The sequence below is a fragment of the Rattus rattus genome, chromosome 1, assembly GCF_011064425.1.
Source record: "Rattus rattus isolate New Zealand chromosome 1, Rrattus_CSIRO_v1, whole genome shotgun sequence".
Taxonomy (NCBI): Eukaryota; Metazoa; Chordata; class Mammalia; order Rodentia; family Muridae; genus Rattus; species Rattus rattus.
In genome coordinates this window covers 155,703,120-155,722,988 of record NC_046154.1, presented here as the reverse complement: position 1 = coordinate 155,722,988, position 19,869 = coordinate 155,703,120, and the positions used below count along the sequence as shown (strand labels likewise).

Genomic DNA, 19,869 nt, shown 5'->3' with positions numbered 1-19,869 from the left:
ACATAAATCAAGGATGCTTGTCAGCTTGAGTAGTGTATCCCAACTCTACCCAACTGCAGTAACGGGCACAATCATGTGTCCTGGGTTCAACCACTGGAGAGAGAATGAGGAGTCCAGTGCCTGGTGAGGACGGTATGAACACACACGTCGTGTGGTATGAACTCCCTGTCTGAAGACAGCCCAGAGAGGAGTCCCGGCCACCTTAGCATCTCCCTGCTCTTCTCATTGGCTACAAGACGGATCCAGAGACTGGCTGTGCACACTCGTGAACCTCAGGCAAGAACTGACTGCAAAGACTCCACGGAACACTGGTGCCTAAAGCTCCTAGAGGAGATTGCTTTGAATGTAGGCAAGGCGAAGTAGCTTCTGTGCCTTCCAACTGGCATCTGTCAAAGGCTTTAGTAATCCTCATCTTCATCCTCAACCAGAAACCGTTTCTTCTTGCGGATCCTCAGGGTTCCCGACACTGCTGCTATGGGAATGACAGACAGGTAGGAGACAGAAATGGGACGCTTAAGTACGGAAAAGGATGAGGCAAATGCCAGGGTCTCCACTGAAGACGGAGTCCTTCCTACCTTGCCCTCCCCTCTCGTCGGTGTCCTCTTCGTCGCTGTCCAGCAGTTGCTGCTTCTTAGGCGCCGATTTCCATTCTTCCTCCCCAGTGGCCTCCTCTGCAGTGATGTAAGACACACAGTTAGGGAACTGACCTGCACTGTCTCCAACACCTCACAGCCCTCTCGCCACACAGCGGCACAGAGTAAGTCATTTAGAGGTGACCGTGGCACTTTACCTTTTGGAGACACCAGGCCTGCTTTCCTTTTACGAGCTGACGAAAGGGCTCTCGGGGCTCTCACTTGGTGCTCCTCACTGGGACTCTGCTCTCCAGGGACTCCTGGATTCGGCTCTGGCTCCTCCTCTCTTTCCTCCTCGTTTTCTCGATCACTCAGAGAAGCAGCCACTCTCCGAAGCTGGGTGGAGCTCAGTTTGGCTGGAATTCGCCAGAAGGTTTCCTACAGGAGCACAACAGGTGAGATAACTGCCAGTGAGGCCCGGCTGGCCTCGCTGGACATTCTTCTGCTCTATTGTTCATTGAGTAAACATGACCCTTTGTTGGGAATGATCCAAAGACTCGTCCATGTGACGTGCTCCTCATAATACACTCCCAGCATCTACCTCATTGCTATACCAGGTAGCATTCACTGTAAATACAGCTGTTACAACGAATACAGGAAAGGATCCTGGAAGACCCATGCTCAGAACCAATGGGGGAAGCAAGATGCTATAGCGCTACTGGGAGGGGCAGCAGAGCAACTATTCCCACTTCATGAGTTAGACAGGCAATAAGACTGTCTCTCTGAGGAAGTGCTGAGCTGACTCAGGATGGTGGTGGTGTAGAGCAGGTGTGAGTGGATGGCCATGCAGAGATAGACATGCCTCCTGGAGGCTGCGTGTGACACAAAGAAGCACTGATACAATAGACAGACAAGGGCAGCGTGGAGATGAGGGAGATGTGGAACACGATTGAGGGAAGGGGAGGCGACAGAGCGGAGAGACTAGAGCAAGAGACCCAACGTGTGGGAATCTTGGGAGGCAAAGACAAGGCAGTAGGGAGGATCGGGGCAATAGCACAGTGTGCTCTGAGTAGGACCAGAAATCCCTGGCTGACACCGCCCGCTCTGATACTTGCCTGTCCTGAGCAGGGGGCCCGGATTCCTAGCTTACGTAGCAGATGCTGAAACTGTTTGTTCTCCATTGCTTCCTCATTTTCTTCCGTCAGAGGCACCAGAGGGATGGCCTGGGAGCAGCCTGCAGAATGGTGCAGTCAGGGCCAGCAGCAAGCACATGGTGACAATGTGGCAGAGGGACTGCTCTGGATCATGCCAGGCCCAGGCCACTCAGTGTCCACTGTACTTACCATCCTCTTCTCGGTCATCTGCTGCGCGAATCAGGGAGCTCTGGAGCCACAGGAGGGGAGCAGAGAGGCCTGGGCGAAGAGGAGAAATTCATACTTGGCCCCTCCCTTCCTAGCCCTCCACCTCTGACATCACTCTCCCAACCCAAGTCCTCACCGTCCTGACAAAGGCTCTGACGGAGGTTTTCAGCAGAAAGAGATGAGCTGCCCTGGACCTGTCCTGCTAACAAGTCTTCCTCGTTCTCCTCACCCTCACTCTCTGGCAAGCCTTCTTCTTCCTCTTCTTCTGGATCTTCCTGCCAAGCGTCTCTCTGGGACTCTTCCCCATTCTGCTGAGGTTCATTGCAGACACGGGAATGAGAAAATGGCCTGGGGGTTCTGTGCAGCTACAGAGGGGCCCAGTCTGAACAGCCTGCGGCAGGAGGAGCCCTGCAGTGCTTTGTGGGGTGAGGCCCCGGCTGGAAGAGCCAGGATAAGATGGGTACCATGGAAGAGGGCGCCAGCTTCTTCCTCCGTTTCTTGTGCAGTTGCCTGCGCTCAGACACCAGCCCCAGGGCCAACAGTTTGTCCACTACTCGAGCCCGTGAACGTTTGGCTGTGATATTCTTCATGATATGACCGAGAACATCTGCAGAGAGATTTTGGATACTCCAGAGCAACTGGGAAGGAGCAATGGGAAGCAGAGGCTAACTTGGCTAACCCTAAGGGACACAAATGCAGCAGTGAGCAGAAGAAGGTGGGAAGTGAGGAGCCAGGGCAGCCCGGCACTCGCCGCATGGCCTGAAACCTCACTCACCATCGGAATCCTGGAACTCCTCAAAGAGCCGCTGTAGCTCCAGCTCCTGATCCTCTGTCCACAAGACAATCTGGGTCCCTTTCCTATTCAGACAGGGGTCAGTGCCAGGGGAGGTCTGGAGCAAGTTGAGGTCTCCTTACCCTAGCTCCCCCCAGAGCCTAGGCCTCTACCTCTGGAAGTCCTTGACACTGTCGGCCAGGCCCATGCGTACCAGATGGTGGATGACCTGCTTGCGTGTCCGAGGGACAGCTTTCAGGTGTGCCAGGATGGTCTCCACTACATCCGGACCTGAGGTGGAGAGGGAACGGGGCAGTCAGGAGGAGTCTGGGCCCAGACTGCCCTCCTTGAGATCTTGAGATCTCAAAGCCTCACACCTTCTACATCCTTGTGGGCGAGGTACAGTTCCTGAAGCTGGGCCTCTTCCTCAGGGCTCCACACAGGGGCTCTGTGGCTGGAAGACCTGAACAGTGAAAGAGGAACAGGTGTAAGGTGTAAGGAGATCACTGGTTTAAAAAGACAAGCCAAAGCACTCTCTGGTGATGTCAGACCCAAGGGTGGAAAGGGTAACTCAATGGAGACCTAAAATATGTCTCTTCCTTTACCCTCCCCCGAAGAACTTCAGAGCTCAAACCAGGAGATTTTTGATCTTGGCCTAGAACCTGACAGTCCAAGGACTAAGCAAAATGGGAAAAAGAGCAGTGTGGGAGAGAGGAGAGACCAGAGGGAAGATGCTCTGTGTGTGTGTGTGTGTGTGTGTGTGTGTGTGTGTGTGTGTGTGTGTGTGTGTGTGTGTGTGTGTGTGTGACAGAGAGAGAGAGAGAGAGAGAGAGAGAGAGAGGAGGGAGGGAGGAAGAAGGAGAGACAGAGAGAGAGAGAGGAGGGAGGGAAGGAGGGAGAGAGAGAGAGACAGAGAGAGACAGAGAGAGAGGAGGGAGGGAGGGAGGAAGAAGGGGAGACAGAGAGAGAGAGAGAGAGAGAGAGAGATGAGACCAGAGAGTAAACACCGACGTTTTTATGAAAGTCCCATATAACTCAGGGTGGCCTTATCTTTGCTTTGGAGTCTGGTGGGCCTTTAACTCTGACCTTACTGTGTGTCTCCTAAGTGCTAGGATCATAGATATAGTAACACACAGCTTGACCTTGAGCACATTTTAAGAAAGCACACAGAAACTGTGGAGCCTAGCCCACTGTCATCAGGGGCCACCTCTGTGAAGGCTGGTGATAGAGAAGGAAACTAAAGGTAGCAGACTTAGGCCCAGTCCCGTTCCTGTTTTCGGTAACTTCAGGAGAAGCGTTTCACTTCATGAGCTTACTCCCTTGCCTCAGAAAGGAAAAGAAACATTAGGCCAAATGTTCTGTAAATGACCCTGTGACTACACCATCTTCCTTGTCCCCATCAGTCCCTAGCCCTGAGCTTACCCACTGTCAAGGGAGCCATATCCCTGGGTCATTTCCCGAACCACCGAGGTGTTCTTCCAGAACAGCAGCTCCACAAATGCTTTCTGGTTCACTGCAGCCAACGCAAAGAACTTGCCGAGGATGTATTTGGCAAAAGTCACTAGCTCCTGTAGGAAAGAAAAGCTACCATGGCACCTCAGCTCAAGTAAATTCAGACCTTAACATTCCCAGTTTGCCTCTACCTGGCTCACTGCATCACTTCTATCCCCCATGCAGCTCCCTCAACCTGCCTGCTGACCTCTCCACAGTGTCCTCACCTCTGCTCTAAGGCCTTACTTATCCTTCCTTCCTCTTAAGAATCACCCACAACTCACCATGCATCCTCCTTGGCAGTCCCCTGCCCCCACTGTGCACCCTCCCTGGCAGCCCCTCACTTTGTAGGCTGCAGCAGCTGGGTCACTGAGTAGCTGGTTGAAGAGGCAGAACAGGGAGAGCTGGAAAAGCAGGGCTTCCATCCCCAGGTCATGGGCCAGCCGGTGCAGCATCTTGGCGATGCAGTGGTTGGTGTGAGCGCTGTTCTGCCGGTAGCTCCGCAGGAGAAGCACATAGGCTCGCACAATGGTTGAGCATGCAAAGCTGCACCAAGACATGGAGGGAAACTATTCAGCATTGGACAGACTGCTCATCCTCACAGGCGCCCAGCCAATCCTCTCAGCCTGTACCGTTTCAAGTAGTCCAAAAACTTAAACTCCTTTTCTGACACCTGGACCACCTGTAACTCCTCTTCCTCCTCCTCTTCCTCTTCCTCCTCTGCATCTCCTTCTACTGGCTCCTGCTGCCCTATACAAAGAGTGAGGATTGCTGGGTTTCTGCTATGCTGGTGTGCAGCATGCTGGGGAAGAGAGATGGGAAAGAATGGAGACTCACGGGGAAGGGTTGCACAGAGGATTTGTTTTAGCAGCTGCATTTCTTCCCCTGGGGAAATGACTGGAGAGCCAAACACATTTCCTTCAGGCCACACTTCCCTGGAGATACACAGAAAAGGTTTTAATCACAGGAAACTGGAGTTGCAGTTCAGACTAGAATGAAACATTAGTTCCTTTGTCAACTGAAAAGGGAGTGTAAGCCACTACCTCAGAGATGAGACAAGCTAGGGAAGTTCTTCTCACAAGGCCCTTGGCTCTTGCAGAAGACCTGGGCTCAGTCTCACTTCCCACAGGTAGCACACAACTGCCTGGAACCCCAGGTACAAAGAATCTGAAATCCTCTTCTGGTCTCCACAGGCAAACAGGAGGACATACGGTGCATGCACACATATTCAGGCAAAATGCTCAGACACAGAAAATAAGTCTGACCTACATCTACAGAGAAGTAAAAATAACCCTCACGTGAGGAATGCCATATCCCATGTCTGCAAGCAAACACGTGGTATCTCTACACGGAACAGACACTGAAAGGCCACTCGTCAACATCTGAACCATGGTTAACGTTAGCTAATAGAACTGTACTTCTTTCTTCTTTAGTAAACTGTGTTTTCTGACAATTCTCAAAAACAAAATACTCCAACTAGCGATCAGAGTTTACTAAGAGTGAGTGTTGCTTACAGAGATCCACAGCTTCTGGTCAGACTCTTCTCTTCTGAGCTCTAACAATCCTGGACTCCAGTGAAGGCCTCCTCATTCCCTCAGAGCCCAGGAGGGTTGGTACACAGCATTCTTACCGGGCAGACCGCAGGAGGGCCAAGGCTTGCGGGGCCTGGCCAGCCACAAGGCAGTCTTGGATCCTCACCATGGCTTCTACCCGCTGCTCCTCCACTGGCACCTCTGAGGCCGCATCAAAGGGAATGATGGAGTCCACACTGAGCTCAGGCTCCTACAGACAGACACGGCCATGGGAGCAGAGCGGGAGGAAATCTGACAAGAGTACTGTCCTGAAAAGAATCCAAAACCACCTACCTGGGCACACTGCAGCAGCCGCTCTGCCAGCGCTGACCACATGGCCTCCAGTTCCTCAGGGCTATGTGAGAAAGCAACACCCTGGTCCTGGACCTTCTTTTTCTTTTTTCTCTTCTTTCTTTTGTTCTGTGGGAAAGCACTGTATGGTAGAGGCAGCAGAGCCACAAAGTCTCTGAACAGTGTTAGTGGAGAGTGGGCAAGAGGACGGGGAGCAGCCGTGGGGTGGAGAGTGGGCAGGAGGACAGGGAGCAGCCGTGGGGTGGAGAGTGGGCAGGAGGACGGGGAGCAGCCATGGGCACTGTATTTCCTTGCCCTCCAGGAAAAACAGAAAAGTCAGGAGAAGATGCCATTACAGTGGGTAAAAGCTACGGTGCGGATAAATATAGAATGCTTATTTCTTGAAGTAAGAGTTAGCCTTTGATGTGTGTGATAAAGTCCTTGAGCATCCTCATGAATTCCCCATCCATCTGTCCATTTTATTTGACTTTTCTGGGGTGGGATGTGGTTGAGACAGAATATCACCATGTAGCCTTGGTTGTCCTAAAATTCACTAAGTAGACCAGGCTGGCCTCAAACTGAGAGACACTCCTGCCTCTGCTTCCCAAGGAGGCAGACAAATGGGAGCCAGAGGAGGACAGCATGGGGAAACTGGTTCTCTCCTTCCACTAAGTGAGTAGTCCTGGGGCTCTGACTCAGGTCACCAGACTCAGAAGTAAATGCTATTACCTACTAAGCTCTCTTGCTAGCCCCATATAAAAAACAAACGTGTTTTTGCAAAGCAGAATCTTGTATCTCTAAGATAAAATTTTTAAGATTTTATTTATTATATATAAGTACAGTCACTCTCTTCAGACACACCAGAAGAAGGCATCAGATCCCATTACAGATGGCTGTGAGCCACCATGTGGTTGCTGGGATTTGAACTCAGGACCTCTGGAAGAGCAGTCAGTGCTCTTAACCACTGAGCCATCTCTCCAGCCCCCCTTGGAGGTCTTTCCTTAGCTTTCTGTCTTTGTCTTTTCATCTACTACAGTTTTGGGCACAGTCTCAGTTTAGTGACCTGGAGACTGACATGAGTTGCTTGAGTGTACTGTAACTGTAACTGGTTCAGGACTAGCCTGGCCTACTCTGTATGTGTGCGTTCTGTGTGCGTCTATTGTGTGTGAGGCGTGTGAGCACGCGTAGCTGTACCTATGGACACATGGCAGACTTGGCATGTCTTCCACCGTCTCCCTTCCCTACAGCTGCCCACACCCTGGGTCTGCCCTGTACCTGCACCATCAGGTTCCCACGGCTCCGACAGAAGCGCTCCAACATTTTGAGGAAGAGGTGAGTGGTCTCCACCAGGTCACAAAGGAATGAACGTGGATGGTATCTCTCATCAAATTTTCGAAAGAGTGCCAGAAATAGTTCTCGGTACTCCATCATGTAGAAAATGTTGTCTAGGGGGTGGGAACAAGAAAGAAATGAAGGGCTAGAAAAGGAGAGATGACGTTAGGACTTGGAAGAAGGAGATTCCAACAAGAAATGGAAAGGCAGCCTGGGATCCGCGTCCAGGCCAGGCCTCACTTTTGATGATGCGACTGCTCTCCCTGACAGCGTCGTCTGGGCACATGTCCATCTCGTTCACTGTGGCCAGCAGCTCCTGATAGGCCTTCAGAGCCAGGTGCATCCTGCCAAGTGGAGGGCAAAGGGTCAAATGGGAGCAACCAAAGGCTCTGTCAAACGGAAGTGTCAGCACCTCCCCTCAATGGTACCTCCAAAGTGAGAAGAACCCCACCAGTCCCCCACTCTAGCCTGACCACCTCAACATGAACAAGGAAAATATCGTCCAGCATTCAAGTCTGGTATGCAGACTTGGCCAAGGCACCCCCTGCAACCCCCACGTCTGTCCCCCTCACCTGCGTGCCCAGGAGGCGGCCTCCTTGCGGTCTGTCAGCATCATCTCATAGTAGTTGGTGAGGTTCTGCTCCACAAAGTGAAAGGTCCGGATACTGAGGGTCTCAGAGACAAAGCCAGGGCGGAAGGCAGCAGCTCGGTTGAAGGCCATAAAGAAAGCCATCGCCCACATGTAGTACGTCTCGTCATGTTGCTGAGCTTTCTCCCGAAGCAGGTGATCCTAATGAAAGACACCCCCATGTCGGCTAACTCCCTTCTGGCCTTTCTTGCCTGTGATGAGGGGTTGGGCCCTGGACAATACAGTATTTTCTAGAATCCACAGTTCCCAGTCTCCTCTAGCTCTCCTCGGGTCTGTTCATATTCCCGTCCCTTTTCTCTGGGGAATTTGTCCCACGGTCTTTATTTCCTTATTAAAAAAGTCTCACTTTATTTTTAATTAACATGTATGTGTCTCTGTGTGGGTCTGCACACGTGGGTGTGGATGTCTCTGGAGGCCAGAAGGAATTAGATTTTAAGCTATAGTCACAGGCAGCTTTGTGGAAACTGACCCGGGCATGGAATCAAACTCTCTGCAGGAAGCGTCAACCCCAGTCCTACCAAGCATCAACGCTGAACTAGCCCCCCCAGTCCCACCAAGTGTCAACGCTGAACTAGCCCCCCCAGTCCCACCAAGCGTCAACGCTGAGCTAGCTCCCCAGTTCCACCAAGCGTCAACGCTGAACGAGCTCCCCAGTCACACCAGGAACTTTTTTCAGTCTTGCTAATAATAACCCACTCCTCAGAATCTTCACTCTGTCTGGGGTCCCACTCCCTGTGTAGTCCACACTGCAAAGTCAGTGTCCCCTGGGCAGGTTGCTTTTCATTGGCTCTACCATTGCTCTGGCTAGCATCTCTCTACCCCTAACTGCCTAGGTGTCCTCTCACCTTGACTGCGCCCATGAGTGGGTTGTAACAGTTCTCCAGGAACTCAGAGCAGAAGTCTCTGAGGAAGAGCCTCACATTCAGGACAGAGCGGCGATGGACAGACAGCTCCTGGGCAGCCTGACGACGCTTAGGCACCCTCCGGGGCTGCTTTCCTAGATCTGAGCTGTAGTTCTGGAGCTGAGAGTGTGGATGGAGGCATTAGAGTAAGTCCTGGCTACCCCCAAGCCTTGCAGTTCTTTCTAGAGCCACTGTTGTGGAATTTTCTTAGAGAAGATGCCCAGCAGGATGTCTGCCTCTGGCAGCGGCGAGGCTATCAGTGGACATGATAAGGTCGGTACATGTGTCCTCATCTATGTTCCGAGTCAGAAACAGAGCAACTTTAACTCTGGAGAGGGCCACCCTCCTCGGGTTCTGCTGTTCCAGTTTCGGGCACAAACGGATGTGTACTCACGTTGTGAAGGCCTTTGTGAAAGACGACATCCCTCTCCCCAATAGACTTCAACCCCTGGACAACATAGGAGCCCCCAAATCGAGAGTGCCTTCAAGTAAAAAAAAAAAGTTCCAAAATGACTCCTCGATTCTCTCAAAGTATTAGGTCATTCTCTTTCATCAGCAGCTCAGGGAGAGTTAGTTTTAAAATATTACGCAGCCTCAGGCTGGTCTCAGTATTCGGTGTTTGCTGCTGCGAGTCAGACCACCGCAGAGCAGCCTGCCACCCACCTGTTTCCTCGCTGCAGGGCCCGGGCCCTCTTCTCGGCCACCTCCCGTTGGCGCAGCACTTCCAGTTCTGCCACGTCTGTGCTTCGCTCCTGAGCCAAGCGTCCCTGCCCTACTCCTGCCAGCTGCTCAGGCTTCTGGATTTGGAACAAAGAGGGAAGGGTCAGCCGGGATGTCATTTTTAGCCTTAGTTCAGTCCTACTTGGAAAGGAAAACACAAGCACTGAGAACTGTCGATGGGCCTTGGGTGGAAGACAGCCAGGGCACGCACGCATCACTTGCTCTCGAGTGACGCCCCCCATCACTACCAGGGCTCCTCAGGTCTGGGAGACTACTGTAAGGTCTCACCTGGTCTCGGAACATGAGGGAGATGATCTCCAGCACATGGAGGCTCCACTGCTGCTCGGCGGATGAGCTAGACAGGAAGAGGAGCAAGTCGTCCATGCCACTGAGGTGAATTGCCCACAGAAGCCGGTCATGGATGCTGGCATCGTCATCGATCCTCTGAGCAGGCGGCGGGGAGGAGGGAGGACACACTCAGCTCCATGCAGGACAGCTGCCACAGTCCCCAACTTACCCTGTGGCTGAGGCTAGTCCCCAGACTCATGGAAGTCTAGGAGAGGGGAGTTCACCCTGACCCTCTTCACCTTCTCCTGCTCGAGGCTGGCTGGGACATGGAGAATATTTCTGACCAGCAGAAGGATCCGTTCAATCAGCAAGCTGTCTTCTTCTTGCCGATCCTCCCAGCCCTGGGCAAAAGGAGAAAAGACCGAGCCCTGAGAACTGGGACTAAAAAGAAGGAAAAGTTATCTGGAGAGGTGGCTCAGTGGTTAACAATGCTCTCAACACAATCGTGGTGACTGGAGTTTAGACTCCAGCACACATGCAACACGACAGGTGTCTAGATGTGCACATGTACAGACACACAGACACACACAGACACACACACAGACACACACACAGACACACACACACACACACAGACACACACACACACACACAATTAGGTAAATTTCTAAAAATAGAGATAAAAGCAGGCATGGTGGCACAAGTCTTTAATCCCAGCTCTCTGGAGGTAGAAGCAGGGGACAATCTCTTAGTTCCAGGCTAGTTTGGGGCCACAAAGTGAACGTCAAAAAAAAAAAAAAAAAAAAAAAAAAAAAAAAAGAAGCCAAGTAGAGTGAGCCAAGCCGAGTGGCATAGGCCAGCGACCCCAGCTCCTCAGGAGAGCCTGCCTAGACCACAGAGAGAGTTCAAGGTCATTCTGCAATATAGCAAGACTCTGCCTCAAAAACAAGCAACTACAACAAGAAGAAGCTAGAGGTGCGCTCGAGCGGTGGAGTACTTGTTTAGCATGCATCCCCGTCTGGCCTCAATCCCCAGTGCTATGGGGCAGGGCCACGGACATGGATGAGATGGCATCACCTGGAGCATGACAGTGTAGCTATAATCCCAGTACTCAGGAGGAAGAGGCATGAGTTCAAGACCATGTTTAGCTACACAGTGAACTTAAATGCAAATAGCCTGGGCTACATGAGACTCAATCTTAAAAAAAAAAAAAAAAAATTGTAAAAAAAAAAAAAAAAAAAAAGGGGGGGGGGGGAGCAAAAAAAAAAAAAAAAAAAAAAAAAAAAAAAAAAAAAAAAAGGGGGAGGGGGAGAAGGAAGGAAGGAAGGGAGGGAGGGAGGGGAGCTGGAGAAAGGATCAGTGGTGAAGAGCACTTAGGGCTCTTGCAGAGAGCCGGTGTTCAGTTCGCAGCAGCTCACAATCATGCATAGCCAGTTCCAGAGGCTCCAACAGCACTTCTGCCCTCTGAGGTGCCTGACGGACAGGAAGTATATACATACATGGAAGCAGAGAGAGAAGGCTGGGGTGGGCGTGAGGGTGGGAGTAAAGTAGTCCCAAGGTAGCTAGACTCCACAGCATAGGCTGCTGTATCTCTAAGGGCTGAGGACCTTCCTCTGCCCAGAGGACGTAGAAGTACTAGCTGGCCCGTGGGATGTGTGCTCACTCACTCACCAGCTGCAGTAGCTCATACAAGGTTTCACTGAGGACTCCAAATGCCTTCTCACTGGCAAAGGCCTGCAGAACAGGAAACAGCCCACAGACAGTGCCTACCTTCTCTTCCTTTCCTCTCCAAACACAGACCCAATACCTCTGGAGGAAGGCTTCTTACCTCTTTGTAGGCCTGCAGGTGGGTTAGAACCTGCAGAAAATGGTGTCGTACAGTGGGGTCCTTAGGCACGCTGCCAAAACAGAGCAAGGCTGGCTGAGTCAAATTTACCATCAGCCTGGGGAGACAATCAAGAGTGGTTAGGTTTCCCTGCCGACACAGATGCCACATGTGGTAGAAGTCAAAAGGCTGAGGAGTGAACCTGATCACAGCATCAAAGAGAGGCTTGTCCTGGCGGTGCTGGGTGAGGATTGGCAGGAGATCACTCTGCAGGATCTGCGCGGCTCCCAGCTGCTGCCGCACATCTCGAGTCTCGTCCTCATGCCTCAGGTATCGGATCAAATCCTTCACACTCTCTTTAGAGACAGAATAAAACACTTACCCCGAACCCCAAGGAAGCTGCCCGGGCCCATGTGCTGTTCGAACCCACAGCCGGAGGAATTCACCAGATCTCAATTTGGTGAGGTTTTTTTCTCCTGATTCCTCAAACGAGTACTCACCCAAGCAGTCCGGCTCCTTGTGGTAAGTGCCTCCTTCCAAGTACCCAAGGGCGCTACAAGTGGCTAGAAGTTCACAGTTCATCATGTCCATACACCAGAGGCCCTACCAGCAGAACAGACGAGGGAGATGGCAGATGGAAACGGTGAGGCCTATGGGACTAGGAAGAGGGATTCCATGGTAAGGAAAATGAACAGGCTGGGGCCTCACACTCAGGAATATTCTGGGCAAGACCCTTATCTGCTTTGTTTTGGTCAGAACTAAAAGTGCTGTTCCCAGGCCCAAGGAAAACGTTTTTTAAGCTAATCAACTGTGGTGCACGGGAATCGAACCCACGGAGGCTCTTGTGCATGGTGCACATGTGCTACCACTGAGCTGCATCCGCCAGCCCAGCTGACTAGAAACCAAAGAAACTCTGCTTTATGAACTAAGGCCCAGCCTATACTATAGCCAGATCCTGAAACCACAGAAACATGTTTCAGAGTTAAGACAACCCAGGAGAATGGGGATCAATGCTGAGATGTTCACCTCAGAGACCTCTGCAGCCTTGGGAGGGGTTAGACCGAATCCTCCATCTTCTAGAGCTTCCTCAGACAGCCCTAGTCCGGACGTGCCACAGGAGTTAGGAGTGCTAGCTTTGGGCTACCGCTTGAGGAAGGAAGGAAGCTTGCCGCTGAGATTGATGACCCAAGCACTAGCCACAGAACCCACATGGTAGAACAGAACTGACTCTGGCTAGCTGTCCTGATCTGCACATGTTCCCTTCCCTCCCAAAGGAAAAAAAAATCCCAGTCCAGGTACACAGTGATTATACATAAGATTTATAAATGTAGGAGCTGAGGGTCCACAAGTATAAATGTGTGCCTCCCTCTCCCCCGCCTCTGTGCATACCTCTGTGTGTGTGTGTGTGTGTGTGTGTGTGTGTGTGTGTGTGTGTGTGTGTGTGTGTGTGTGAAGGTCAGGAGTCCATCTCAGATATCATTCCTCAGGCACCTCCAACCTCGTTTTGAAACAAGAGCTCCCATTGGGACTGGAGTGGTGCACGCTGAGCCCTAGGATCTTCCTGTGTCTGCCTCCTCAGCAATGGGATTGCGACCACAAACCACAAGCCTGGTTTGTGCACAGGAGTGCTGGGGCTTGAACCCAGGTCACTATGCTTGTATTTCATTGATGAGCTGTCTCCTCAGACCGTTCTGTAGGACTTGACACCCGCTAGGATCTCCTTGGCTTCTGAGGCACTGACATTTGTAAAGAAAGTTCTTTCCCTGCCATCCAGTAATTTCAGTTTTCGTTGGCTCTGACAGAACATGAAGTAAAGGCAGCAACAGAAGTGAACTCCCTGCCTCTGCCCAAGAAGTGGCGGTTTCGTCTTATGGAGTACTTCCCCAATTATCCAGATCCCTGTGCCCTCACTGGATGCCACAAACCCAGAATCCTAAGATCCTAAGTGACTAGAACCACACACACACACACACACACACACACACACACACACACACACACACACTCTCTCTCTCTCTCTCTCTCTCTCTCTCTCTCTCTCTCTCTCTCTCTCTCTCTCTCTCTGTGTCTTTACCCACGTCTGTGGAAGATGAGGAATATTCATCAATCTTGTCCCCCTTCAGCTGCACCTGTTGGGAGCATCCTCTATAAAAAGACCTTTCCTGGCTGTGGTCCCTAGCTTTAAGCCCGGACTCCACCTCTATGGGAAACAGAGAATGAGCCTCCGAGAGCCCAAGGTGTACCAGTTGATGCTATCTCCCTGCACTTAAGGTTTACTTACATAACTGGTCTACTTCTTCACATTGTCTGCCATCCTACTATCCCTCCACCACCCCCACCGCCAGCCTACTTCCGAGCTGCAAACAAAGCCCAGCCATAGGAGGAGCCAGTGAAATGCTCACTGAATGACAGGGCTGTGAAGGAGCCTTTTCTCTCAGCCCATTCTCAGAGACCAGGTCTCTGGTGAGGTCGCTTCTGTACATGCAATCCGACTCTCCTCAAAGACATTCAGCTTCTCCAGGGAGACCACTGGTGTATTATGTGTGCTTCTGTGTGCATGTGCATGCCCACGCACATCTGTAACAGAGCCTGGCCTTTCCTATCTTTTGCCAAAGAGCTGTCTCAGTTGAAGAGCACGTTCAACACCAAGTGTTTGTGTTTGCATCATCACATTAAAAAAATAAACAGAAACTCTATGTGTTTATTTATGTTTTCCCCCACTTTGAGACAAAGTTATTCTATGTACTCCTGGCTGTCCTAGAACTCGGTATATAGACCAGGCTGGCCTGAAACTCACAAAGGTCCTCCTCCTGCGATTAAGGTGTGCTCCACCATGCCTTGGTCTGAGTGTGCTTTTAATCATGGGTTACCATGAAGGGTGAAATTCCTATTGGAAGCTCCTTTCCCCCAGTTCCAGGCTGTGGGACTCCTGACCGCAGTCTCTGACCTACTTTTTCCTTTACGCTGCCTCTCCATTCAAAACAACTGCAAGGGATTGGGAACAGCTCTTCTTATATAACCTCCCGCCTTATCTGCTGGAATTGTTGCTTCTCTTTCTCCTCTACCAAATGTTTTGACAGCAACAGACAAAGAGGAGGCTAGCTAAATGGCACAGTAGGTAAAAACACTTTCCGCAGAAGCTGAAAGACCTGAGTTCAGATCCCAAGGATGCACACAAAAGGCAAGACAATGGTAGTGGCTGTTCGGAAGGGGCAGCCATGCCTTGAACAAGCAATGCAGCAGTGTAAACAAGAAAGACTCTGCCTCAGACTGCAAGGTGAGAACTAACTCCTCAAAGTTGTCATAAATGTAAGAAAACAGGGTGGATGGTGGGGACAGAAAAATTAAGAGTTTACCCTCCTTTTTTCCTTCTTTGCTTTAGAATTTGGAGGCAAGAACATTTTATTTTTCTTTTCATTCAGTTAACTAAAACCTGTTTATTCAGTCTGTCTGGCTTATCTCTCCTAGACAGTCAATACTGCATGCATACACAACCACATCACTCAGATTCAGACTGTTTGCTCTCTCTGGATGTTAAGACCTTCACTTAGGAACAAAAGCATTCGTGTTTCACCACGTTGAACTCCACATAGTCTATTCCCTCCATCTTGCAGGCCTCCCAAAGTTCCAAGCCTATGTGAACTTTGAGATGCAGTCCACACACCATTCGTCCATGAGCTTTTCCCTGACCAGGTCAGGGATGGGAAGCCTGAGCAGTGTAGACAAGTTATTCTCTCTCCAACATCTGTGCTGTCTTATGTCAGCTTGCCCAGGACATACACCTATGCTGTCTTACGTCAGTGTGCCCAGGACAGTTCTCTTTCGCTACCAACCACTGCCTTATGTTTTTGAGTGCACTGAATTCAGTAGCTTTCATACGGGAGATACAGTGTATGTGAAGTCAGAAGATGGTGTCTGAATCCTGGCTTCAGCGCATGGTGCAGACCAATCCATCCTTTACTAAACCAACCTCAGTTTATGACTCTGGAAAAGAAAGGGTCCTGTGGCAGCCATGGAAAGGTCTGCTCAGATTTCTTTTCAAGAACATTTATGCTAGGGTTGGAGAGATGGCTCTACAGTTAGGAGAGCTGGTTGTTCTTCCAGAGGACCAAGGTTCGATTCCCAGCCACATGATCTCACAGGAGATCAAGCGTCTCCATAGGCAACACAAATACACGTGTATACATGAAATTAAAAATAAAGTCTCTAAAAAACAAAAGAAAGTAAACTTTGTGCTGTAGCTCATTTGTAAGGTGCTTATCTAACATGCCTAAGTCTGTGTTTGATCCCAGTACCACAAAATAAATACATAGGTAGGTAGGTAGATTGACAGAGATAGATACAGAAGAAAAAGAGACTGGGGATACAGTTCAGCAGCAGAGTGCTTGTCTAGCATAGGCAAAGCACCTTGTTCAACCTAGTGCATATTTACACACACATAAATAAGTAAAAGCAGAGCAAGCAAATGCAGCCAACAGCGGGTGTCCTCGGCTAGGATTCACATCATCAGCCTGCTCCTCCCAGGCAGTCCCCCAGCTTTCTCTACCAAGCAATCCTCTCTCCAGAGTTTCCATTAGTGGCTGCCTTTCAGGCCAAGTTCTTTCCGCCTCCAACCCTGTTCCCTCTTAACCTAGCACAAGCAATCTGCTCTTGCCCCTTGTACCCAACTCCATCTGAGTGTCTGGCTCCTGGGGAATCCCAAGTGACACTGAAAGACGGCTAATCTACCTCCCAGATGTGCACTCCATTGACACACACCGCTGTACCTCCCTCATGTGCACTCCATTGACACACACCGCTGTACCTCCCTCATGTGCACTCCATTGACACACACCACTGTACCTCCCTCATGTGCACTCCTCCATTGACACACACCACTGTACCTCCCTCATGTGCACTCCTCCATTGACACACACCACTGTACCTCCCTCATGTGCACTCCACTGACACACACCACTGTACCTCCCTCATGTGCACTCCATTGATATACACCACTGTACAAAGCTCTAGCTTTAGGCTGGGCAGGGCACTGCACACCTGTAATCAGGGTTTGGGAGGTGAAGGCAGGAGGATCATATGTTCAAGGGATCCTTAGTGAGAACAACCTGCCCTGGGCTCCCAGTGCTGGGGTTTCAGATGTGCCCCACCACCACCCAGTGTAGGTGGTGATGGGAGTGGGACCCCCAGAACTAGAACATAGTGTTGGGGCTTGGTGTGGTGGGTCTTTGGTTCAATTCTCGCTATGAGAAAAACCACACAGCATGGTAGAGACCAGCCTGGGCTACCGAGATCCTTTCTCAGTTAAAAACAAAAAACTCCACGCGTGCCCTCAATATGGTCTCAATGATCTTCTGATGGTCAAACTACTGCCATTCTCCCACCTACGTTTAAGTTATGGACTTTGACAGTTCTGACTTACCGACATAGAAGCCACCTCCTTTTCCTGTGCCATGCAGACTTCTACCTCACGGCATTTACACTTTTCTGTATACAACAGTGAAGCGGATTGTTTAAGACAGCTGACTCCCTTCACTAGCCTTAGTTTGTGAGGCAGTTAACGATTTCCAGGAAGGGGGGCTCAGGCAAGTGTTCTGAAAATGCTCCTGTGATATGGGAATGAAGATGGCCAGCTTGCCAAGGACGCAGGAATCCCTGGGTCCCAGTGCCATTACTGCCTGCACTGTATGTGGGGCACATCTGAAACCCCAGCATGGGAGCCCAGGGCACGTTGTTCTCGAAATGGAGAGGAGTTGGAGATATTCACTCTTTACCTTTGAGGCAGGGAAGGGAAACTAGAACAGTGTCGGAGCTTGGTGTAGGGGACCTTTGGTTCAATCCTCACTATGGTAAGAGAGAAGAGAAAAATGGCAGCTGGCAGCAGCACTTAAAATATCAACAACTCCTTCATCCCAGGGGTAATGTAGGTGCTTAAGTAGACTGAAGTAGACAAGTCTGCACCGTAAGGAAGGGAGGCTAAAGCTACAAATGTGGAGGCATCAGGACTCATGCCAGTGAGCAGAGTGGAAGAGCTGGGGAGGATTCAGTGTCTTCTGTAGCTGCAGAAGTTACAGTTACATGTTTTCCACCAGTCCTCAAGGACTGGAATTCCAACTCCACTCTCAGCTCTTGGCACTGAGTGCCACGCACGCTACATTATTTTCTTTTTTAAGTTTTATTAATTATGTATGAGTACACTGTAGCTGTCTTCAGACACACCAGAAGACGGCATCAGATCTCATTACAGATGGTTGTGAGCCACCATGTGGTTGCTGGGATTTGAACTGGGGACCTCTGGAAGAGCAGTCAGTGCTCTTAACCACTGAGCCACCTCTCCAGCCTGCATGCGACATTATTAGCGTGCTCAATAAACTTTGGCTGGTAATAAGCAAAGGTACAATACTTCAGGAACACAAAAGGGCAAGTGGCCAGTACCAGGGAGGCAGAGCCTAGTGAATGACATCTTTGAGTCTGAAGCTAGCCTGGTCTACACAGACAATCCCAGCCCAGTCAGGACTAATACTGAGGCCCTGTCCTTTTACTTAATGATTCATCTCTGTATGTGTTCCCGTTCAAATATCAAAGTGTAGGATTCAGTTCTCTCCTTCCACCATGTGGGCTCCTAGGACTTCATTCAAATCCTCAGGCTGGAAACAAGCAACCCAACCTGCTGAGGCTTCTCGGCTGCGGGGTGACCAGCTTGGAGGGCAACAGTACCAAAGTGACAAGAACTCTCCAGCAGAGGGAGTTCAGGTACCTTGAGGTACGAAAAAACGCGGAGCAAACACATCCTTTCCCTGAAGTTGGAAATCAAACTGGATGAGAAAAATGTCAGGAACGCAAAACACCCACCTGAGTAAGCAAAACTTTAAGCGACCGAAATGGGGTTTCAAACTAAATACAAAACCACGAGCTTCATCCCCCTCCCCCCCAAAAAAAAACAAGGTTCTAGTGACAGCCATCAAAGACAAAGAAATGACACTCCAAGAAAGAAGGCTAACTAATTGCTCTTGTCCTAGCTGACATCCACAGAGGTTGTGTCTACCTTAGGCAAGAGGATTGAATCCAGACTATGAAAAACCCAAGGCCTGTGAATCCCCCTCCTGACGACCTCCAGACCGCTGTGTCTTCGAGTCTGGACTGCATGGGAATTCCCGGGAGGCTTCTGCTCTGCTCTCGGAACTCGAAGATCCTGGCCTCACGGTCCCTTCCCTACCCCAGGCTTAGGATGTGCTGAGACCCGCAAAGACCCAGCTGGTCTTCCCCACGCTCGCCCGGGAGCTGGGTCAGAACTCGCGTACGCGCCGGGAGCCCCGCCCCCGCCCTCGCCCTTCAACTGCGCGGCGGGACGGCGGCCGCTCTCTGTCCCGCCGCTCGCCCCATCGCCGGCCCGCCACCTCGGGGATGTTCGTGTCGATCCTGGATCCTTCCGACACACTCACCCACTATCCATGAGTCCTCTGAAGGCTCGCAGGGCCAGTGGCCGTGAGGTGCGGAGGTCGCAGACTTTCCCGCCACTCGGCAGAGAGCGACCAGTCCGCGCCTGCGCGGGCGGGCACGGGGCGGGGCGAGCGGGGCGGGCGGGGCGGAGCCACTGGACTCCGGACAAGAGGAAAGGGAAGATTGGATAAGAAGGGAAACCCAAAAGGACTGTTTTATGTGAGTCGGGCATCTGCGCTAAAGTAAAAACCAAAACGCTAGGGGTTTTCTACTGAATTATAATAAGAATCAAGATCGAATTAAGGGGGAATTTACAGACGTTCTTCCCCTTTCAGTCAAGTGGACTATTCCAAAGTCTTAAATGGCTAGTTAGAAAAGATGTGTTTTATTTGGGAGGAAGTGGAGAGTTTGGTGTTTGGGATAGAGTTTAGGGTTGTCTGTCTTCTTATAGGCATGTATTTTTAAAGCTTGCAAAGTATATACAGGAGGCTCAGAATAGAAAGATCTGCAATAAATATTCCATGTTCGTTCAGGGTCACCTGCGCCCCTGCTAACGTGATGCTATTTTACCAACAAATACAAGATAGGGCTCCAAAAAAAAAAAAAAAAAATCATCTCCGAATTAAGCATTTAGATAGAGGAGATCGATATGGGGGGC

At 50.7% G+C, this 19,869-nt stretch overlaps 1 protein-coding gene across 1 annotated transcript; it reads right to left on the bottom strand.

Moving 5' to 3' along the window:
* Positions 1-316: 316 nt before the first annotated feature.
* Timeless (timeless circadian regulator) lies at positions 317-19,315 on the bottom strand. The gene is made up of 29 exons (XM_032908946.1): positions 19,214-19,315; positions 12,275-12,432; positions 11,977-12,130; positions 11,778-11,892; positions 11,621-11,683; positions 10,249-10,350; positions 9,950-10,105; positions 9,605-9,738; positions 9,336-9,423; positions 8,885-9,061; positions 7,963-8,180; positions 7,631-7,734; positions 7,334-7,503; positions 6,062-6,187; positions 5,827-5,978; positions 5,034-5,131; positions 4,829-4,946; positions 4,541-4,742; positions 4,128-4,273; positions 3,083-3,168; positions 2,879-2,996; positions 2,709-2,791; positions 2,398-2,540; positions 2,070-2,244; positions 1,916-1,984; positions 1,688-1,806; positions 791-1,010; positions 576-671; positions 317-472 (listed from the first exon to the last, which is right to left on the bottom strand). Exons 2-29 carry the CDS (start codon positions 12,363-12,365, stop codon positions 399-401), a joined length of 3,597 nt encoding a protein of 1,198 aa, XP_032764837.1. The 5' UTR covers positions 12,366-12,432; positions 19,214-19,315; the 3' UTR covers positions 317-398.
* Positions 19,316-19,869: the final 554 nt, after the last annotated feature.